Source organism: Sceloporus occidentalis, unplaced genomic scaffold (genome assembly GCF_023333645.1).
Source record: "Sceloporus occidentalis isolate IW3139 unplaced genomic scaffold, rSceOcc1.0.p SCAF_1, whole genome shotgun sequence".
Lineage (NCBI taxonomy): Eukaryota > Metazoa > Chordata > Lepidosauria > Squamata > Phrynosomatidae > Sceloporus > Sceloporus occidentalis.
This window is the reverse complement of record NW_028316981.1, coordinates 118,294,522-118,318,852: the sequence shown is the minus strand read 5'-3', so window position 1 is coordinate 118,318,852 and position 24,331 is coordinate 118,294,522. Positions and strand designations below refer to the sequence as shown.

The window sequence follows — 24,331 nt, the reverse complement described above, 5'->3', positions numbered from 1 at the left end:
GTCTCCTGTCCAAGCACTCATCAGGGCTGACCCTGGTTAGCTTCCAAGATCAGGTGGGATCTGGTGCCTTTAGGCTATTTAAGCCATCAGTGGGTACATATATGCAAATATCTCTACAAATGCAATCATGTTATTCCAGCATGAAAAAAATCTGCATATGACTGGGAAATTGTATTTGTGTGCACATATGAATGAGCCTGCAAATGTGCCTGTCTATACATATTAACTATATCAAGGTTTATATAAAACAAATTTAGATATATGTCAAAATATGAGTATTTCTTGCCTAAGAAAATCCTATGAAATACATGGGGTCACCATAAGTTGACCAGTAGCTTGAAGGCCCATACTTAATACTTAATTTGACACAATGGTATTATACCTACTGGAGTCACTAACAGTGAGGGGTGTTCTCAGAGTTTACAACTCTGCTGTGCTCAGTTGCATTCCCAACTGACTTGATTTTTACCCTTCCCCATTCATTACCCAGGTAAATTAGTACCCTTTGCTGTTTTGGTGGATCCCCAGTGCTGTTAACAGTGAGGGGTCAAGACTGGTTCCACCCTGAGATGAGTGTTGGCTGGTTTGTTTCGAAGCCACCTGGTAGCTGGAAGGAAAAGGGGCGGGAAGGAACGTTAAGAGATTAAGAGGTCACGTCTGCCCTGCTCTGCTCCACTTCCATCTGTGAGGAGAAACCAAAGGGCATTAGCGAGGAGGGGGACACATCCTGTAAGACTTACCCTCCCGCATGGTCCCTGGCCCCAGTGGAGAGGGTGCAAGACACCAAAGACAAGGAGCACCCCTTCCCCCCAAGCAACACAAAGTAGGAAAGGAGGAGGTGTAAATGAGCTGCTGACCCAAGAAGGAGGGACACTCTCAAGCTTGGCACTTTTTAGTCACAATCATTTGGCTCTGGAGGAGATCAAAATGTCATCTGTAAGTGGGTGGTCAGAACCCATGATGCAAGATGAAAGGTATTTCAGTTAGGATCATTAGCTAATCTGAAGTGAGGAGAAATTTTACTCCCTCAAACAAGGGATCTCATTTTGAGGAGCCAACCCAAGCATGGCCTGCTGCTTACAGATGAGTTCAGAAATCAGGTGAAGGAGTGGCTGTCATACCACAACATTTACTAGATTTATTCCAGTGGTATGAATGAAACAGACTGGCTGTAGGAGAAAAGGACCCCCTTCTAAGATAGAAATGTCCCCACTGTTCTTTTACGCTCCAGAGTGCATGATGATCATCTCACAAACCAGAGAATAAAACGGTCCTGTATGTTTTGAATGTCACTTCTTGTTACCTTTGAGAAAAAGAATAGTACATGAATGCTTTCTCTGGAGAGAGTTTCTTAGAGCGCCTGTCCCTATTTCCCCACTCAACAAAGAAGACTGTAGCTGTTAAGCTCTTTTTAGATCTCTTGGTTGGGATGAAGATCGGTCTGTGCTTAAAAATACATGAAAATGATGGCATAAGTACATGTATGCCCACACATGTCCACACTCCATAATTATGGGTGTGCAGAGCCGTCAATATGCTGGTACTCATGAATTCATACAGCCCATGTGAGCATTCATAGGGAAACTCCTAAATAAGCATACATAGACATGAACAGCTTCCTATTCCCCCATGAGCATTCAAAATGTGAGTGCAAGCAATTGTGCTAGCCATGTCTTTGGGGAAGCCATAGTCATTTTCAGCCTAGTACTGTCCTGGTAAGTGGCAGCACCCTTGCCTTCGGCTGCCATGGCTACAATGAAATTAGGCTCCCACCTCCCAGTTGGTTCCTATATCCCTGATGCAAAGGCAACCCCCAGGCACACTAAAGACACAAAAGCATGCATGTGTAAATGCACTGCAGACTTTGTGAACATGCAGTGCACACAAACAAGAAAATGGGTATCCACCCAAGTGTGCAAACAAATTTTCTGTGTCATCTATAAGGGCATACAGGCCATATATGCATGGATTCAATGCATATAAATTCAGAGCATGTGAAGCACAGATGTACAGATCTAGCATATCAATTGTATTGCCCATATGGACCCTGTCACAATGCACCAAGAACATTAAAGATAAGACAAGTGCTATACAGTTACATATATCTTCATAAATGATCACACACAACTATTGCAAACATACAGTGCACACCAAGAGCATGTGTCTCAAACACCTATACCTTGTATGTGCAGGCATGTGTGGGTTCACATACACTCATTGATTTTTTTTTCTTGCCTAAGGGCCTGTGTTACTCAGCATTTCAGATTTTCTCAAATTTAGGTGCAGGGCATCCCCTCAGTGTGATCTTTCTCTCATAGTTACTGAGGAGAAAGGGTGGACTTCAGCAAAAAATCAGCCCCAGATGCTGAAATGGAGGGGGTTAATGGTCAATCTGGCTTTTGCCTGTTGAGCAGAGCCTGGAAAGTTATTGTTTTACAGCTCCCAGAATTCCTCAGCTGGTGTAGCTAGTGATCATGCTGGCTGGGAAATTCTGGAAACTGTAGTCCAAAATAATAACTTTTGCAAGCTCTGCTACTGCATCAACCCCCCCCCCCCTTTTTTTTTTTTTTAGGGCTCTTGACTCGGTTAATAGCATATAAGTGGAGTTAGGATTCAACCTTCCCTCTTGAACCCAGCCAAAAAGGTTATATTGCTGAGAAATATTACATCCAAAATTTGGAACCAAGGTTTATCACCCAGTCAAGTAAATGGCATCCAAATGTGTAAGACATTCAGTGTCAGGGAAAATAGTATAGGCACTATGACAATGGTTACCTAAACAATATTTGAGCTGCAGATGGAAACCAAGTATCCTCTTTCTTCCTTATCCAGGTCTAATCCATACATTTTAACTATCTTCACAGGACACGTGTTTGGTCAGTGCCGCCAGTGTTCTAGTCACTGAATTGTCCTCTCTGGCACAACCGATACAGATGTCTGGGCTTGTATTGGTTTTTTGTTTTTTCCAGCTCTTGTTAGCACTTCCTCTAAATACATCATGTTCCCATGATTTATGCCAGAACTGTGCGGGGAAATATTAGGGGCCAGCCTGTAGCATCTCTCCTCCCTGGGTCAAGCAGGGACCATATTGGATCAATAACAGAAATCAGGTGAAGCATCAGAGTACAATGAGAAATGGACTCACTGTAGGGAACACAGTCATACTGGACCTCCAGGTACTTGTAGGTGCCAGGGCAGGGGTCTGGGAAAGCATCTGAACCAGCCACCACGACACATTGTGTCCGATTATTGCACCTGAAAGACAAAAAGCAGGAAAAGATGGTGAAACTAACAACATATAATACAGCTCTAAGGGAAGCCGCTAGATGGCACTGATTGACACCCAGAATTGCCAATGATTTTCAGTCTTTGAAAAAATGCCGCACAGCTATTTTGTCTGGATACAGATTATAAACTCAGGTATAAAGATTTTGCCAGCTATTAGGCAGCACAACTACTACTGGGATAATTAAAAGACATTTTTCTTATAACATAGAGAACCCTCTGGTAACCAACCCCATTCTGAATGCAAAAGGCTTGCTGGATTTCAAGATGTCCCTGTTAGCTCTCTGGCTTTCTCTTGCATGGAAAAAAAGGCAGTTGGTCAAAGGCTACCAAAAACATATAATTGTTACGGTTTGTATTGCGAGGGGCAACTCTTTGGACACAGAATACACCTAACAGCCTTCATACATGTGCACAGAATGTCTCACAAATTCAAACGTACTTGCCTCCATAGATGTTTCCAGAAGCCCCTGTGATAGCAAGCTATATTCCTTTGTCTGCCCCTAAACAGCACCAAGCATGTCTTTGCAGAAGCACTCAAGAAAACATATAATTCCCATATTTCACTGACATGTTATGGCTTTTCCGACACATCTTGCAGGAGTGAAATGTGGTTCTCTTCTGTTTCCTCCATGCCACCAAATAATGCGTCCATCCAGCCCCATATTATCACATTCCATTAGAAAACGCTGTACTTATATACCATTTCCTAAAAGTAATTAGACTGACTGAGTGGGGGAGTTTATTACCTAATACCTACATCCTCAGTGTCAACCATGAGAAACCCTATGTGATGGTTTATTTTGATATCTCCTTCACACAGCAAGCCAAGCCACAACTGGCAGTTCAAGCAAACAGTTGTCTCACACAACCCACTGCTAAATCATTAGAGTCCTCCCCAGTTACTCCAGTCCGGAAGGAGAACCAAGAAGACTGCCTGCTCTCCTCCCCACTTCATTAGCTCTTGCCACCTGCTCTCCCCTGAAAGGCTGATGCAACAGCCAAGGGAGGTTGGAGGGGGGGATCCCAGGGGCTGTCGGCTGCCAAAGCAACTGGAGCCAGTATCAGCTCATGCCCCCTGGGACACAGACCAAGCACCACCTGCTTCAAAGCTGCTGATGGGCTGAATAATAGCTAGGGTGGCAAGGTGTCCACCTCCAAAGGTGTCCCTCCAAGGGCTGAGTCACTTTCTCAGTTCTGGCTGGATAGAACAGTTATACATGGAGCCATTTGTTACGGACAGAGTCCATAACAGGAATAGGGGCGTCTGGAAGAGACGCCCCTTTTTTAAACTGGGACGTCCTGAGGACATCCCAAGTGGCGGTTTGTAACCCGCCAGAGTGCTCAAGTAAGGTGACTTAAAGATGGGTGACAGAAATGCAGGAGGCAAACAAGCAAGAATATGAAAGAAGACTGGCAGGAAAGTAGCGAAAGAGGAAAGGGGGCTGGAAGATTGTCAGGGCCAAAGGAACACAGGACTACCAAAGGCTCAAAAGCCCCCAAAGCTGGGCATTTAAATATTGGTCTGATTCTGAACTAAACAGTCTATACTTGTGCTACAAATTACAACTGAACAATAGTAGCAGCTTGGTGCCTGCACTTGAACACCACATGATCTTCCATCTGCTGTATATTTGGTGCTCATCATCAAAACTGTGTCAGTTGGCCTATAATACAGGCCTTACACAGTGAAAGGAAACAATTGGGTTGATATTCTGGCTCACAGAAACCTCAGTCTTTAAACATAGCTTTAAAGGTTTTAAGTCTGGACTATAATTATCAGAATTCCCCACAAGCATGCCTGACTGAGAGTATATACACCTGGTATATACTAGTTTTTGGAATATTTTGGATTTGGGAATGCCGGATAGGGGAGACCCAACCTGTATATGTTGTTCACATGCAGTTCCATTCCTTTCATTTCTTATCATATACATTCCATTTACTGGTCCATGAAATGTCTCAGATCTGCCTGGAAATTAGGAGTTAAGTGAAGCCTAGTTCAGGCCAGCATGATGTGTGATTACCCCCACCCCACCCTGGCAATATACTATGGGAAGTCTTATGCAGTTTAACTGGCTTCTCTTTTGGAGTGAATGACTGTGGATTGCCATTCATGCAAGAGACAGAGCAACAGAAATACTATTTGTATATATTAGTCAATAAAAACAGTGACCAAAACAGCATACACATGCTTTCATAATGGTATTGGTAAAAAAAAATATCACTTAATATTGTTAATAACAAATAATGACTTTTGCTGCAAAGGGCAACTGCTTTTGTTTTTATTTTTAAATCCACCAGCAGTTCTCAGGGCTCTTGAGGATGCTTGCTTGCCCACTACAGCTGCTTCTGTTGGGGAAACTTGCCATCAATTCCACACAGAACCAAAAAGGGAAATAAGTTGGTGAGCAGCCAGTCACCAGAAAAAGTGAGTAGGAGTAAAGGAAGCCAGTCACCAGCCAACCAGGCTTCTCTGCCAAACTAGAAAGGTGAGGAGCTGCCTGATAAGCAGGCAAGATAAAGAAATTATTTCAAAGGTGGGAGGGATAGCTGGGAGGCTATAGCTGCTTAGAGTGAATAGTGTTATGAGCAGAGGGTGTTGAATGTATGGGCAAAATGTAGTATACTGCACCAGAATTGGCAATTAGTGTGAGGATAAATATTAAAGCATCACAGTGCTTAATTACAAAACCACGAAAACTCCCCTTGCTTAGTTTCTAAAAATAGAGCTGCCAAGCATCAAACTGCCTAGAAGCCAGACCCTCTGACATGGGATCATTATTCCACACCCCAAATGTATAGAGGGCACATGCTCAGAGTTGCTCTCTTCTAAGTTGTTATTGCTTTACCTGTGCCATAGTTGAGCTCTGGCAATTAAACCATGTTTTCTGAAGCTGAATCCTAATGGAAGATGGCTTAAGGCAAGGGAGGGAAACCTTCTACTGGGGTGGGGGGAACTGGTCCATTAATTAACTGGTTTTGCAGACGAGTTCATCATGTGCCCATATCATCCGTCAACAATTATGTGCAAAGCTATATTGCCACTGATGATTTGCATGACTGGCAAATCCAAGCAAATGAGCAATTGCAGCTTGTTCATTCAGTGTAGGTTAACCAAAAAACAAAAACAAACAAAAAACAACAAAAAAACTAGTTTGAACCAGCTCAGCAGTGTATGAATCAATGCCACAAAATGCATCAGGCTTTCACAAATTCAGATGATTCTTTGCAAATATCACCATATTTTTGCAGAAAGGTAGTGGTGTATAATGTATAATTTTAATCATGTCTTTGTGGAAGGCCATGCCTGTCGATTGTTATAACAATGCAGTATAGGAGGGCCTTTGGTTTCTAAAGAAACAGTCTTAACCTTCTGATCCACTAACTCAAAGGGCAGGGTTTATTCTAGTGGCAGACCCATGAAGTAGGGCTGGCAGAGGTTCCAGTGGCAGGCCCCAGGATCAGACTCACATGAGTCTGGGAGTGGTGTAATTATTTTCCTCTCAACTGAAATTGGGCATGAAAGTAAAAGGAGAAGCTGCCATGCAACATCACCATCCAGACTATTGTGCTTATATTAGAGAAAGATGTGGAAAAGGAAAACTTAAGGGGAAAAATATATAAAAGGAATAAAAAGAAAATGGATTCCAGTTACAGACTGTACTTCCTATCTAGCCAATGCAGTCAATGGTGAAGGATGATGAGAACGCTAATTCAATAACACCCAGAGAAGTCAAAAGCTGTCTAATCCTGAAATAAAATTTCAAAATCTTATATTCTAAAAAATTCTCACAAAATGCATAGTGTGGATGACATGCTGCAGACTTTGTGAGTAGATCCTAGATATCCTTGCTTTCTGCAGAGGCAAAATGAATGGCAAATGTGCCTCAAAGAAGTGTTTTGGGGTACACTTTATTTCTCACTTTTCTTTGGCTACTTGTAGACTTTATATTCTGACCACATTAAAGGACTGTGGCATGAACTGCATGCTCTCCCACCTCCTCACAGGGATGTCACATTAGTAGATTGCCAGGAAAAAATGGCATCTAAATATACTCTAATTGTATTCTAAGTGCTTGAGAAACATTATTTCCTATATCCTACTAACAATAAATGAAATCATTTTTTAAATAGTGACTGACAATACTAGTATTAGAATGTTAAATAATTTAGGTAGCCATTCCTGCTCAGCAGGGAACTAACATTCACATGAAATCACCGCACACAAACAACAGTTAGAGATGAATTCAATGGCTGGAACAGAATACCAGGGAACCAAGCTCAGTTTCTTTCAAGGTAGCTTGAACAACAACAAACCCCCCCCCCCCATCCACCCAAATCCTAGCCTTCCTTGGGTGGTGCTTATTCAGCAAATTCTGTTGCTTGGTTATTTTTAGTGCCATTAAGATTTATGCTAAAATGCAGATATTATATTGTTGAAGCAAAAACTTCTCAAGTAAATGGGTGGTGGGGAGGTCTCATCACTACTTCTTCCATGTCTGGGAAAAACTTAACCTGATGAATGTTTGCCTATGATACAGCTGATAAAGGCACAGGAGACCTGCCATACAGAAAAATACACCAAAGAGCCTTTTGTTTCAGTTACATTGGGGAAGGTTTAAAAAGAGATTTTTCTAGACTTGGGAGGCCTACTATGAAAAGATTTGAGAACACTTGATCTAATCTTTTTAGTCCTATGGCACAGGATAAGCTCAGGCTGTGACATGAATAGTGTCTGTTACACCAGGAAATACATTTATATGCATTTCAGTACAAGATATCTAAATGGAAAACGCACATAGGGATGTGTGTGGCTTCCTGACCTGCACACATTAAGGAAGATATGAAGACATAATGTTTATTGTTGATGAGGAACAATGAACCAGATGGTAGACTCCCCGGCATTTGATGAAAGAAGACTGATTTAATACAATGAGAGAAGACTGACTCATTCTTTAACCTTTTCTTTCCCAGTAACTCAAGGTTTTGAATTGTTAAGGAAATGTCTTTTCCAGTGCCACAGATTCCTCACTTGTCTTGGAAATTGTAGGGTTATTCAAATAGCCTTATGTTAAGGCTAGGTCTGATGAACCTCACTCCAGATGTATCCCTCAAAAGATGGATTTGAAATTTGGTAGGCTGGGACAGGTCAGTTTGGGGATGGTAAAATGACCATGAAGTGATTGCTTTATAGGAGTTTAAACTCTGATGAGTGCCCTCCAGCAATTTGACAGGTATTGTTTTTCCCCCCATAGGCATTGATAGGATTAGATTTGCAAGCATACTTCTCTCTTTGCATAGTGTGTCTTTCAGGAAACAGTTTATTGCATTAGGTCAGGAGGAGAATCTAGCATCTAGGACTAGTAGTAATATAAAGCATTTGTTCTCTATTAAAATGTGACACCTCCCAGCCAATTTTAGACAACAGTGTCCATAAGGCTGGTGTTGTACTTGCTCAGCATATGCTGGTTATTTTGTGAGCATTATGTTGGAGAAACCAGAAGGGAGGGATTATAGAATAGGAGACCGCCGACAATACAGAAAATGAGGCCTGATCTACTGAAGATTGCAGAAGAAATGTAAAACCAACCTGCCTGCTGGTGAAAAAGAAATGCCTTAAAAATAAAGGGTAAATATTATACATGAATAACTTAACTCATTTGCTGTTGTCTGCTATACCAGCTTGGTAATATATTCCTTCATCCTCCTATTTTTTTTTAATCTGGTTCCTACTAAAATAAACTCTCGTCCTATTCTTGAGTAAAATACAAAGATGCTCCAGAGATCAATCATATCTGAAATGTCCAAATATCCCCTGATCTCACAAAATACTGCTGTGCTTCCTTCAGAGACAGGGTTGATCAGTGGACTAACTTGAAGAAAGCTAATCTATTTAATTCCCTGGTACAAGATCACTGTGATACAGAATTTTGCCATTTTCATAAAGGAATGTAAAATTATATCTGTTATTGCCAGCTGATAATGCCAAATTCCACCTCCATCCGCCACCATTTTATGACTGACTCTGCCAGTAAGCTACCATTTTGTGATGAGTGGGCGTCCACTATTTTCATCTCTCTCTCTCAATCTATCTCTCAGGGTCCTGAGTGTAGAAAGCCTGTTTTCTACACTTGTTTAGGGTGTATTGCTAATAATAATGTTAATGGTTCATAGAGGTCAAGAGGTTTTGGGGTTTTTTACTTTAATTTTTCTTCTCCCCTCCCCTCCCCCTACTTAAATCTGCAGTCTCTCCACTGACAGTCACTTCTAAAGTAGTGGTGAAGCTGAAGTTAACCATAATATATCCATACTGTCTAAATCATACATCTATTAAGCGTGTGTCCCTTAAACGCTGCAATGTCAAAGTCTTTGGGGGCTTAAATACAGAAATACCTAAACACAAGCTATTAAACCAAAGGTTTTTTGTTTTGTTTTTTAACCTGAATGTACTTTTCCTTCTGTGCAGAGTCAGGTACAGTGGACCCTTGTTATACGCTGGGGATTGGTTCCAAGATCACCCATGGATAACAAAATCTGTGTATGCTCAAGTCCCATTAAATTTAATGACATAGCAAAATGGTGTCCCTTATAAAAAATGGAAAATCAAGGTTTGATATTTGAAATTTATACTTTTTTTTTAACATTTTCAAACCGTGTATGCTTGAATCCGTGTATTAAAAAAATCAGTATATAAGAAGGACCGACAGTACTATACTAAGCCATCCTTTCTGCCTACTTAATCCAAAACTTTTTTTGTGTGGGGTGGATGGGGGGATGGAGTTGTAGCAGTACCAAATTCTGCTGGTCAAAGTGGAAACTGGTACTTACAGTTAATCAAATTTTCAGAATTCATGAGATTTGTTCACTGTTCTTGTTTGACAAAACCATATAGATGAATTTATATGGATTTTTTCCATTTTCAGAAAATCTTTGAAAAAGTGGATGAGATGGAGGCTAGTGCAAATTATCCGCATTTATATACCAGACTTCCTCCAAGCAGCTCAGGGAGACATTTTCTTCCATGTTTATTCTCACAACAATTCTCACCTGTGAGATAGTTTCAGCTGAAATAAAGTCGTCAGCCCAAATTCATGTAATGCTCTTTGGGCCAGAACAGATCACCTGAAAAGGGCAGACTGGGCATCCCCCAGCACTGCCTTAACAACTACACACCACAGCCTCAATCCGCCCTGGAGCCGGCTCAAAAAGGAGCAGAAAAGATTCACTCCCATTTGGGTCGGTAAAAAGTTGCCTTAGGCAGCATGGCAGCAACTGCAGGATGGCTTCAAGACACTCTGGCAGCATGCAGCATGTAAACACCATACCCCTGGAACATCTTGAAGGCACCCATGTCTGGTCAGCCAGGGTGGCTTCCGGGTATCTTGGGGGCATGTGGCGTCTAAATGCCATGCCCACAAGCTACGCAGAAGCCAGCTTTAACAGCCAGTCTGTTTTGGGCTTTTGAGGGAGTTTTGAATTCACCTTCCCAGTTCTAGTCAAACAGTAGTTACTACCTCAGAAAAATGGAACCTGTAACTCTTCAGATGTTTTTGGACCCCAGGCCTAATAATCCCTTGGTGCATAGGGCTGATCGGAATTGAAATCCAACAGTATAGAGGTGCAGATTTTCTACCTAGGGTACACCATTTTGGCTCTCAGCCTGAAGATGACTGATTCAGTGTGAAAAGGCATTTGTGAATTCTTCCATCTCTGATTTTCCCAAAGAGCCATATAACTGGCTAAAAAAAAATTGGCCCTCAGGGGACATACGCTCACGTTTCTTGCTGTTTTTCCATGGGCGAGTGTGGATTCATGCCCCTGCCATACCAGAATGAACCTTTGTAGTAAGTATAACTTCTCAGTCTTGGGATGGCAGGTAAAGAAATCCACAATGATTGGGAACTGCCCAAGTCCCAAATTTGGGTGGGAATATGTTATTCTTTTTGAACTACTGCCTGGAGCACTGTCCTCCCAAATGTGGCCTGTGCTGATCTGTAAAGAGAAGGAAAAGGAAACTCCTTGTTAACCTGCATTAAAATCCTACAATGTCTCTTACCTTTGGGACATGATTTTGAAGGCGTCTGGAAGGTAGCACTGCACGTTCTCCATCTGGAAGGGGTCAGCATCACAGATCTTGTCATCAGTGCGCCCATAGTTGGCATTTTCCACCATGATGACATCACTGCCTGGGCAGCGCAGCTCAATAGGATAGCCCTCACATGCCAGTTCCCGACGAACCAGACCAAAGGGTAAGCCAGCACGGCTTAGACCTGCTGGGGATAGGAAATTAGAGAGTGAGGGCTCATAGAATTCTTATGCTGCTCAGACCTTAAATTCCAGTTCATTTCCTGATCGAGTACTGCAATATCCTCACATCCTTAGGTATGCATAACACATAGCATTAGTCCACAGCATAGAAATTAGGACTCTGGGGCTGTTTTCCCAACTCTGGCGTCTAGTAGGCTACCCCTCCCACAAGAAAGCGGGGGGAGGGGGCTGTTAAACTAGGATTTTGTTTTTTTCCATCTCATGTTCTTTATTCTCATGGTGCAAGATCTGCAATATATTTCTGTACTTTTAAGCCACTGTTTTCCGTGTCATTCTTTGAAGGAGAACAGCAGGGGTTTCAAGATCCTTCTACCTACACTGTGGCATGTCTGTCTATATCTGAACTGCAAAAGTGTGCTGGTCCCACCACCACCCAAGAAGTGTGTGTGCATGTGTGGGTGAAACAGTTTGGCCCTTCATTGGCTAGGTTGAGCTGTATATTCAGTCTAAGCTCTGAAGATTCAGGCAGATGTGTCTTTAAAAACCCAGACATGTTTTTCATAAAGCTCTTGCCTCCCCGCACCACCCGTGACCCACTTTAGAGGCAGCTGCTGAGGAAAGAGTCTGGGAAATGTACTGCGAAAATTCTTTGCAATCCTACTAAAAATCCTGCAAGGTTTTTCAAGTCTGGAGAGGTGGAGGTAGAAAGTAAATAAGGTGTGTGGGAGGGGGGACCAACTGAGCATAGATATTAGAGGGGTTCCCAGAAAAACTGATACTAGAGATTTTTGCTCACCCTTACTGTGGAGCTACATTTTGAACAGACATATCTTATCTATAAGGAAAGAGGAAAAAGAACAGGGGCATTGCAGATCTATATCCAAAGCTGGATATCTGGGACTGCTAGGGGAATACTGGTGGGGAAATACTTTATTCCATTGTTATTTTCACCACTGTTTTCTGCAACACAGCAAATGAAAGTGGGATTTCTGGATATATCTATTCAATGGACTGCCTCAAATGGGGGCTCATCTTGGTACACAGAGTCCAGTCATTCTGGACTGTATTTCACACAAGACCCAGGTCTGTCCTTCCTCTCTCTAGCCACTGCTCCGCTAGTTAATTGATACTCTGCTTCCAGCATCACTTTGGGAAGCATAGCTTACCTCCAACAGCTGCATCACCTTCTCCCCACACACTTGCCTTCCTCCCCCCCCCTCACTTTTAACAGCATGGGGTGGGGATTGTGTTGGCCTCCAGATACTGTTGACCTGTAACTCCTAGCATTCTTCACCACTGTCTGTGTTGACCAGGGGTGATGGGAGTTGCAGTTCAACAACATCTGGAGGGCTGCACAAGTCCCACCTCTGCTTAAGAAGAAGTAAAAGTATTTTGATGTGTGGTGCATGCCACAGCTACAGTGAACGTTTGCCAGAAAACAGGGACTTTGGCCCTACTCCTGTTGTATTTCTCAGTCCCTGTCAAACCCCAGCAAAGGACTTTTCCAGTGAAGATGAATCTGAGCTCCCTGAGTCAGAACTGGAACTGGGTACCCCTTTGGACCCTGGACCTTGGGAACTGAGGCAAAGGGAGCTTCAACTTTAGAAGGTGGAGGCTCAGCCCCAAACTCTACTGCAAGATAAAAGTCAAAGTTGGACACTATCCAACACAGCACCCCTCTGTGAGCAAAGGCTCCTCACGAGTAGGGCGTCTCCCTTGGTGCAAACAACCTCCTTGAGGAAGGTAGTGCTTTTGAGGATAGCTTTTGCTGAAATGGCTCCTGTTGAGCTTGATGGAGGGGGCAAGAAATTATGTGACTCTTGTGTTGATTGCACAACAGCAGATGCATTACTTCTAAGTTGGGGTAGATAGTCAATGCCACCACAGATACAACTAGGCTTCCACAACCTTAAACTGAATGTGACCATTGTGCTTTGGACAAAAATGTTCAAATGTTTTGATAGGGGAAGTTAGATGTATGTAAGGCACAAATGAGAGCCAGTGTTGAAGTAGTGGTTTGAGTGTTGTCCAGTAGACCAAGACTTGAATCACCACTCAGCCATGGAAATCCACCTTGGCAATGACAGTGAACGTTTGCCAGAAAACAGGAACTTTGGCCCTACTCCTGTTGTATTTCTCAGTCCCTGTCATACCCCAGCGAAGGACTTTTCCAGTGAGGATGAATCTGAGCTCCCTGAGTCAGAACTGGAACTGGGTATCCCTTTGGACCCTGGGTTTTGGGAACTGAGGCAAAAAGAGCTTCAACTTTAGAAGGTGGAGGCTCAGTCCCAAACTCTACTGCAATGACAAACTCACTCTGAACAAATCTTACCAAGAACACCCATGATAGGTTTGCCTTAAGATCACCGTAAGTCAGAAAAAGGCAAACAAAAACAACACACATGTCTATACTGACTGCCAGAACTTGCTAGCTGTTCCTGCATTCCTTGTTTGGTGTTCTACCTGAGCTCCCAATGAATAATAATAATATTTATACCCCGCTCTTTAGCTAAAAGGCTATCAGAGTGGCTTACAAATTTTTAATTAGACATTTGATGACCTTAGATGGCATTTGAGTTGGCTCTTGCACAACCACTGTGTTATTGCTGCTTGAAATTGACTGATTTTGACTGATCTTGACCCTGGTTCTGTCTCCTTCGCTGGACTGTTTGCTTCACCATGCCTTTCCCTTTTGACTCTATTCCTGGATTTCCTTTGCCTGGTTTATTTACTTTGTATGTATGTCCTCACTTGTTTTGACCATAGACTATTAAGCTGGCTGGTTACTGGGAAACAGAAGAGTCTCCACCATTTTCTCCTTGAACTAAAGGAGGAGCATGAAACTCAACCTGGCAGGTAAACTTCTTAGCTGGCAGGTTTCCCTCTCAAACTCTGTGAGGAATACCTGCAAGGCAAGAAGTAGCACTACACTTTGTGTGTATAGTCTCCTGTAGGAAACAGTAGCAGGAGCTGGGGCCTGACGAAAGGTTGATGACAATGACAAAACAATAGTTACAATTAGCCGTCCATACCCATGGATTCTTTATCCATGGATTCAACCATCCATAGCTAGAAAATATCGGGGGGGGGGGGGGGAGCTAAAAAAAAATCCAAAAAGTAAACCTTGATTTTGCCATTTTATATAAGGGACACCATTTTACTAGCCCATTGTATATAATGGGACTTGAGCAAACATGGATTTTGGTAGCCACAGCGGGTCTTGAAACCAAACCCCAGAGCAGGGGTAGGCAACCTTTTTGAGCCGGGGGCCTGGTTGCTGTCCCTCAGACAATTGGGGGGCTGAAGCCAAAAAATAAATAATTAATTTAAAAAAATTAAATAAATAAATAAACCGGGACAGATGTAGGACAACATTGTCAAATAGTGGACACTTTTTTTAAAAAAGTGGAGGACACGCAAAAAAAAATTGCTGATTTTTAATTTTTTTTTAATATAAATGCATGTTTCTGAGGTGTCTATAGACAATTTCCCCCCTTGCCCCTGCGCACGAGAGGCCAAAGGCCCCGGCAGCAATCGGCGGCAGGACCGGGCTGGGGCCGGTCCCAAGGCCTCGCAGGGCTGCATCCGGCCCGCGGGCCACAGGTTGCCTACCCCTGCCCCAGAGGGTAACAAGGGCCTGCTGTACATACCTAGGCAGCACAGGTGTGACCTGACAATTATGCTCTGACTACTTTGTTCACCTACCAGTGATTCAAGAATAAATATCCCATTTGCTCAGTCCCCAATGTTTTGGTCTATCCTGTTCCCATGGCACCTCTGCCATTGTAATCTGAATTACACTGAGTAGCACATCAATTTTGTGTCTTCAAAAGAGTGGGCTAGGAGAAGCTGGCACACTTCCTGAAGGGAAATGGCAAAATGTGAAGCACAATGGTGTGTAATTATTCTGTTGTGACCTCCCCTCCCCACCTCACCATCTGGCAGGACAACAGCCCTCCTTCAAGGCCCCCCAGATCCTCTTAACTTGTTGGAGCTAATCAGTATGGAGGTCTGTGCCTTTACCTGCAAAGGGCAAGACTCAGAGCTCTTAGTGGGGGAACATGTATTAGTGGCACTCAGGGCTTTAAAGGGCAGCTAGAGAGGGGGACTAGGAAGCAAGCATGTCATAGCAGCTCTTTGTGTAATTTTTCTTTCCCCCTTGCTGGGTTAATGGAAGGGCCCTGTGGCGACAGTCTGTAATTAAACCATTAGCTGAGTAACTAACTAGTACAGCCTGCCACTGGTGGTTGTTTGCAGCAGGGTGGCACACGGGAGGGGAAGCCCAGCAGACAAGTGAAGGTAGGATCTGAGGAAGCAAAATAGGGCTGCTGAGAATGGATGCATGAATGGAGAACAGGAGACGAACAAGAGATTAAAGAGCTTGGCCCTAACTACAGGAGAAACTGAAATGAGGCTGCCAATACCATGGCTTTTCACATGGGCAACCTCTGCAATGGGCTCATTTCAATAAAGCCCAGCAAGCTTCCCCCAGCTGCATCTGAATATGTTTATAAGGAGATAGGGAGTGGCACCTGTTTGGCTTCAGGGCAGACAGCTAGTTCTGGACAATGAAGACATGAATGGACACTTTTCTAGAGGCCTTCACAAGTACATTCTCTTGTGAAGAAAACTTTCTTTTCAGGCCCTTATTCTATCATCTCCTGCTGCTGTTACTCTCTGCTGTATGGTTCTCATTTCTAAAAGTGAGCACAGTATAACTAGGTTAAGTCTAAACTCAGAGCAACAGGGTTGGAAGTTCAGGAGTTCCAGCAGAGCATGACAACATTCAGCAGTGCCATAGCCCACCTTAGTTTTAATGTACTCCAATCTTCTTTCCATTCTCCCTATTGGATTCTCATTTTGCTCCACAGCAGCAGGAAAAATGATAGCTAAAATGATATTTGAGCATTGGGGTGTGGGGCCTTTTATCTCTTCCATACTGGTTTATGGAAGCCTCTTGAATCCCCCAAAACTGGATTGTGGGCCTTCCAGATGCTTTAGGCATAAACTCACAGGAGTCTCAGCTAGCATGTCCAAAGATGAAGCAAAGATGCCCACCCCTGCCCTAAATAATCAATTCCACTTTTCAGATTTAGACTGGCAACTCTAGGTATGATGACAGTAAATGTTCTGTGTGCCTATTCAAGGCTGCTTAATAAGGTCTGAAAAGGATTCTGAAGTCCGTTCTCATTCATTCTCACCAATTATTATGAGGTGGACAATGGTTGGGGGTTAGGAGGATGCATCCTCCTACTTTTTAATTTTTACCCCCAAATTCTACCTAGGGGAGTGAAAGGCAGTTTCACTATGGCACTCTCTGGGTTCTCCCACTATGGCACTCTCTAGTCTGTACTACCACCACCACCCCCACCCCTTTATAGGTTTGTCTTCTCTACAGGCTACACAAGCTTGGTAGTTAAACAAGCTGACTATTTTTGCCACACAGAAGTCGGTTTCGTTTGGAGCAAGATGCTGAAAGGCATTCCCTGATAGTCAGCACACTGAGGAAAGCACAAAGAGGCAGACTTCTTTAGTGGAACTCGATACAGGGAATGTTTAGGAGGCTGACATTATCACAAGTTAACTCTCTTATACAACTAAGAGACAGAATGCACAAGACTTAATACTCAGATCGAAGGGTCCACTCTTACACTGGGCAAACCAGTGATCAGCTTGTATGCTCAATAACTCTCAAACTAACACATCACAGGAATATTACACAGAAATATGCAGAACTTAGGAAAGATTTTTTTTTTGAGGGGGACTTTTGATCCTAAAATACCCCATTAATGAAGCATGGCCATTAATCATGCTGGCTGAAGGATTCTGAGAGTCATAGTCCAAAAAAGTTACCTTTCCTAAGCTCTGAAGGTATGCTTAGCATTGTACAGTGAGTGTCAGAGACAACATGGAACAAACAGGATAGAAGAAGAAAAATGGGATTGAGAAACCATTCCTTGGGTGGGTTTGCTTTGCAAGATTTTTCAAAATGGAGAGTTCACGCCTCCTCTTAGGCTACCAGTAGCTCCTTCATCTTAGTTCAATCCACTACAAGCAGGAACATCATTGTATACCATACAAAGAAGGGCATTATGACAGGCATTAGCAATCCCTACCCATGCTGTCAAGCTCAGCCATGCAGACAATGAGCCAAGGGTTAGTGCAGATAACTGGTTTTATTTAAAGCCACCCCCTGCCTATCAAAAACCCATGTGGCTGACACTTTGAAGCTGGACCCAAGCGCTGAGCTGTTGCCCTAGGAGAGGAACACAAAGGGGCCTGAGAGATGAAACATTGGAAGCTGCCGCCGCCACAGTACCTTGAAGTAGAAAGCATGGGATAGAAAAGCATTGATTAAAAGGAGGCCAAGTGCATTATGGGAGGCTCACCAGTGACTTTGACTGCTAGAGCCTTCTCCTGAAATGGAGAAAGAGATCAAACTTGCTTCTTATTCAACAATCTTCAGCAGGGCCAGGCCAAAAACACACGGCTTCTTGGTGCAAAGGACAAGATGACTTCTCTGCCCTGGTCTCCATCCCATGTATGGAAGCTAACCAGACTAGCTGCTAAATCTTACTTCAAAACCAGTACAGTCAGCCCTCTGATCCATAGATTCAGTATCCATGGATCCAACTATCCACCATCCAAGATATGCAAAAATACATAAATTCCAAAAGGCAAATCTTGATTTTGTAATTTTATATAAGAGACACAATTTTACTATGTCATTGGGACTTGAGCATCCACAGATTTTGGTATCCATGGGAGATCCAGGAACCAAACCCCAGCAGATACCAAGGGCCCACTGTAATGGATAGAGTCCTCCACCATACTGGAGGGCATCAGACTAATTTGCTCTATCCTCCTAGATAGGGAAAAGACAATGGGTTCAAGAGAAACAGCTGAGGGGTTGCCACTGCTGCCCTTCAGCATCCAATGATTGCAACTGTTGCCCTATTCTGCCTAACAGTAGGGCCCTGATTTTCAACAATATGTCCTAGTGGAATATGCCCATGAACAACCCTTAGCTAGACATTAAGTGGACTAATGTTCACATGACCTCTGCATACTTAAAATGCAAAAGTGTTATTCACTTCTTTGATGCTGAATTCAATGCTTTGCAGCCAGTTTTTGCAGTCCTGTGTACATCATCCTTTGTACTTTGCGGTCCCATGTACACAGCAAATGCCTCTAACGTAGTGAAAGACACATGCAAATGCACAATGCAGTGATATCACATGAACTGCACTGTAGTAATGCTTTCAAGGATGAGAGAGCAAAGACAATGTCTCATTCCACCCTGAATGAATATCACAGTCATACGACTTTAAAAAAATAATTATAATATTTGCACATGCAAACAGCTGCATATATGAATGCTTGCATCAATCTGATGTTAGTAGATTTGGGATCACCTTTTCATACTGCTGTATTTCAGATTCTAGACCTGGTAATGGTGATGTTTCTTACAGATTTTTTTACAGGTGTGCTTTTATCTAATGTGTTTTACTGTATAATTATTAGATGCCCTGAGCATTATAGTTAGTAGAAAGGTTATGTGTGATGGATAAAACAGAACAGTAGTGATAGTAGTTCTACAGCACCATCCACATGTATGGTGCTGCACAGAGTAACAAAACTACCTTAAAGCCTGCAGTGTAAAATTCAGCAGAGAGGAGAGGAAGGGAGACGAGGAAAATGGACATGAACAGGTAATGGTGAGTGGAAATATTTGGTTCTGTCACATATACTTTGCTGTTGTTGTTGTGTGCCTTCAAGTCATTTCTGACTTATGGTGACTCTAAAGTGAACTTATCACAGGGTTTTCTAGGCAAGATTTGTTCAGAGGAGGTTGCCTGAAGCTGAGAGCATATGACTTGAATAAAGCTGTTCAGTGTGTATCCTGGCCGAGCTGGGAATTGAACCCTTGTTTTTAGAGTTATACTTCAACACTCAAACTACTATGCCAAAGGTTATATATAAACCTAAACTTGGATTTAATTTAACTAAAGAATGAGGTCTGAGGGCAGTGTAGAAGGAGATATAGAAAAAACTATCTTGGCAGCTGTAAATTAGGGGAAATTACTTTCAGAAAACACATCTTGGTTCTGATAGGCCTGTAACGGTAAAATATGAATTAATGCAGGAATGTGCAGCATGTAGATACTGACTGTATGTGCCCCCCACACCTTTGTTTCATGGCCCTCACAATACTGCAAAACTGTCAAAATGTCTGTTTTCTTCTTGCTGCTTCATTAAGGGAAGTGGACTGTCTGTCTAACAGATTCACAGGGCTCCCTGGTGCAGGAATTTACTCTAGTACCTTCAGGAACCACAAACTTTGCAATCATGTTTTGTCACCAATAGCAGTGGCAAATGTAGTGACGCCCATTTGTGTCCACACCAAATTCTGAGAAGTAGCCCACTCCTAATGTAGTGCTATGTGGATAGGGTTGCCATAAGTCAGGACCTCCAAACTGGGACAAATGTAGGACAACATTTTCAAATGTAGGACACATTTTTTATAAAAAAATGGAGGACACGTGAAAAAATTTGGTGCTTTTTAAAAAATGTTAATATAAATGCATGTTTCTTAGGCATGATCAAAATGGAGGACATTTGGGCATTATTTCTAGACAGATGGCAGAAATGTACTTCCCTTTCTGGCCAAACACCCCCAACCTGCATTCCAAAACACACACAACAGCACATTTAGGCATTTCACATGGCTTTACTTAACATGGCCTCTTGCATCAGAGGCTTATTCCATAACCAAACCCCTTGGGTTTAACACTTAGCATGGTTTAACATGGCTATGCATATTGAACATGTCAAGGTGGTTTCACAGTTTTTGCACCAAATGTACTTCTCAGAAGTGTGTACTTGGTCAAGGGACTTTGGTTTTTCTTCACTGTGCGTGAGTTTGTAAAAATCACAGCAATTTACATTGGCCTTGCCTCAGAGGCTTGCTGATATCAATATCACCATTAAAGAACCAAAAATACACAGAAAAGGCACTTTGGAAAGTCACACTCTCTCGGCTTCAGAAACAGTGCGTGCATGCCTCTCAAGCTGACTCATATCATCATCATCATCATCCTCATCATCCTATCACTGTCAAAACAAGGGAGACTTGTTAGCATTAAAAGCACCCAAAACACACTTTGGAAGGTGACACTCTCTCGGCTTCTGAAACAGTGTGTGCATGCCTCTGAAGCTGACTCATATCATCATCATCATCATCATCATCATCATCATCATCATCATCACACTATCACTGTCAAAACAAGGGAGACTTGTTAGCATTAAAAGCACCCAAAACACACTTTGGAAGGTGACATTTTCACAGCTTCTGAAACAGTGCCTGCATGCCTCTCAAGCTGACTCATATCATCATCATCATCACCACCACCACACTATCATTGTCAAAACAAGGGAGACTTGTTAGCATTAAAAGCACCCCCCCCCCAAAAAAAAGAAAAACACCTTGAGGCCTCTGGCCACCCACTCACTCACTCACTCACCTCCTCCTCCTTCTCCTCCCCCTCCTCCTTTTCCTCCTCCTCCTCCTCCTCCTCCTTCTACCTGTCTTCCTTCTTCTCCTCCACCTCCTCCTCCATCTCCTCCTTTTCCTCCTCCTCCTCCTTCTACCCCTCCTCCTCCTTCTTCTCCTCCACCTCCTCCACCTCCTTCTTCTCCTCCCCCCTCCTCCTTCTCCCCCTCCTCCATTCACCTCGTGGCCTGGGGCAAAGGAGGAGGAAGTGGTTGGCGCGGTCGTGCACAGGAGGCAAGGAGGATGGCGCGGTCGTGTGCAGGAGGCGCACCGCCTCTACCTTTGCCTCCTCCACGCGGCCACGCGGCCTGGGGCGGAGGGGGTGGAGGAGGAGGAGGTGGGTGGTGTGGGGAGGCGGGAGAACATGGCGCGCCCACGCACAGGAGGCGCCTCCTCCGCGCGGCCTGGGACAGAGGGGGCGGAGGAGGAGGTGGGTGGCACGGACATGCGGGGAGGCAGGGGAAGGTGGTGCGGACGTGCGGGGAGGTGCCACCTCTACCTTCGCCTCCTCCGCCCCAGGCCTCGCTGCCCTCCTCTTCCTCTGACTCCTCCACGCAGCCATGCGCGGTGGAGGAGGAGGAGGGCAGCGAGGCCCCGTGGGCCGCGGCAACCCGGCTGCAACTGGGGTTGTCCCGGTTTTTGGTGGCACCCGGGACGGGAGGGGGACGGTGCCGCCAAAACCAGGAAAATCCCGGTTGCAGCCGGGTTATGGCAACCCTATATGTGGATAAACCTAATGAAAACCTCAGACTCTCACACTTCTCTCTCCCCTTTCATTCTGCATACCCATGGATTTGAGCGCTTGAATTATGTATTTTGTACACATTGGTTGGCCGATAAACATCTCACTGTTTTGCGGGATTTGAATTTTTTTGTACCCATGGAAGGAGTTTGGTAGAGTTTAGTTTCACTTTTGCAGAATGCTGGCAAACTGCTATATTCTAACTAAGGTGGTGCTGTGTGCCTTCAAGTCATTTCCAACTTTATGGCAACCCTTGTGTGTTGTGCCTTTAGATCATAAGAACGAGGGCAGAGAACTGTCTAATGACAAATTTGTAAGCCACTCTGAGAGCATTTCTAAAGAGTGGGGTATAAATTACAGGTTCTTTTGGAGGGCAAGATTTGTTCAGAGAGGGTTTGTTTTTGCCTTCCTCTGAGGCTAATAAAATATGACTTGCCCAAGTTCACCTAGTGGGTTTCATGGCCAAATGAAGATTCAAATCCTAGTCTCCAGAGTTATAGACCAACATTCAAACCACTACATCATACTGGCTCTCTGTAACCAAGTTGAAAATCAATACAAAGTTTATTTTAAAAATAAACCAGATTTTGAACCCATGGTTTGACTTATTTAATCACTGATTAGAGGTCATTTTAAATCCAGGATCCCTGGTTTAATTGTTAACACTAAACCAAATTCTATATAAGTAATACTAGACTCTGCCGAAATCCTCCCCCAGCCAAGTGGGAAAAAGAGACAGCATAAGGAGACTGGTGTTTCACTTGAGTGTATCCAGGCTCCTTCTGCGCATTGGAAATCCAGGGTTTAGAGTTATGTTCACAGAAGCTCAATTATCTAAAACCTTCCACATGAAAAGATTTGAATATGCCTATGCAGGGACGTAGCCAAGGGGGGGGGGGGTTCTTGGGGTACGGACCCCCCCTTCCATTAGAAAAATGAATGGTGTGTGCTGCTGCGCCGCCACACTCAAGCCCCATTATAATGGTGGCACTTAGTCTGGACCCCTCCTTCCCAAAATCCTAGCTACGTCCCTGGCCTATGATTTGAAAACTCCCATTTGCCCCACCTCTAGAACAATTTAATACTGGCATTCAAAAGCTTGCTACAAGAGGAAAGTCTTAGAATGCTTCTGATGGGCTTTTATTTCTTTTACTTTATTATTTTGCTCTATAGTTCACTACACCTGAAATGTTCAGGATTGGTAACAGTTTTCAGTTCATAACCATCATACTTGAAATGCCTTGATGAGTTGATTTTAAGAACAGCAACAGATTTCAAAAAGAATTATACAGTTTCCCCCACCCCCCCACCGCTGTATGTAAAAAGCAACATCTTACACTCTGAGCAATGATTAAACAAATTTTCAGAGGGGCAGCTGTATTAGTATTTTACAAAAACAACAAATAGTATTGGCACCTGAAAGATTAATGCTGCATTAAAATTGTTATGTGCCACGAGACTCTACATGAAGATTAAGCAAGACTGCATAACCCAGAAGGCCAAGGTCAGGGCAGAGGTGCCCTCTTGTCCTTTGTTCGAGACAGCTGTGTGTTTTGGCCCAGCCCTGCTGAAGGTTGCTGAGACAGAGATGAGTTTGATCTCCTTCTCCATTTCAGGAGAAGGCTCTCACATCAAATGTTCAGAGTAGCAAAGGCATGCCAAGAAGCACACCCATGGACTGCATTTGGTCCACATTTTATAAATGTACTGCATTGACACAGATATTGTTATAAAGTCCAAATGTCAACATGTATGCAGTCTGCATCACTGAGACACCATGTGCTTGAATCTTCTCTCAACTTTGTTGAGATTCTGGTGAAATGAGTTAATTGTGCACAGGTACCAATGAAAAAACAATCTAATTCATCTTGATCTAGGTTTATGAACTCCCACCACTGATTAATTCTTATTTTGAGTAGGAACCCAGAAATCTCAATAAACAAAGGTCTGGGCCAGAAATCTAGAGGCGAAGCCCTTAATTGGGGGAAGGAAGGTCCTTCCATTTCTCATCACCCTTTTCACTATAAATGAAAGCAGTCTAGTGTTAGGCTAAGTGGTCAGGCAGCAGATGTAGGCCAGCTATTCTGCAACTAGCAGGAGAAGAACAATGCAAAGTAAGCAAATATATGCAATATATATGATTCATACAGAACATCACAGGATTCAGCTTTTTTGGATGCAAATTTCTGAAGATTTTTTTCTTTTAAAGCAATCCTAGACACCCTAAACAACGGCTGGGATAAGACCTCATGCCATCTTTGTATTTTTCTAATTAATTTTAACAGGATGCTTCCTCTAATTTTCAGGATACAGCAGTTCAGATATTTAAATAAAATAAATAATAAGGCACCATGTGGTCGGGGTTGTTACTGAATACACATTGTTCTATGGAATTAACCTTTATATGAATTTTGTTTGGGCACATTTGAGAGTAGCTGCCATTAATGGTTAAGTAGCTGAAAGACGGTATGAATGTGGGC

General features: G+C 43.2%; 1 protein-coding gene across 4 annotated transcripts in view; it reads right to left on the bottom strand.

Annotated features, from left to right (window-relative positions):
• The window catches only part of ADGRL1 (adhesion G protein-coupled receptor L1), a 202,479-nt gene that overhangs the window by 52,424 nt on the left and 125,724 nt on the right, over nt 1-24,331 (bottom strand). For all 4 annotated transcript variants that reach the window (XM_089532947.1, XM_089532956.1, XM_089532976.1 and 1 more), the window contains exons 3-4: nt 11,345-11,561; nt 3,146-3,255 (exon numbers count right to left, since the gene is read on the bottom strand). In XM_089532947.1, the coding sequence (XP_089389073.1) occupies nt 3,146-3,255; nt 11,345-11,561 (327 nt within the window). The remainder of the gene's footprint in view (nt 1-3,145; nt 3,256-11,344; nt 11,562-24,331) is intronic.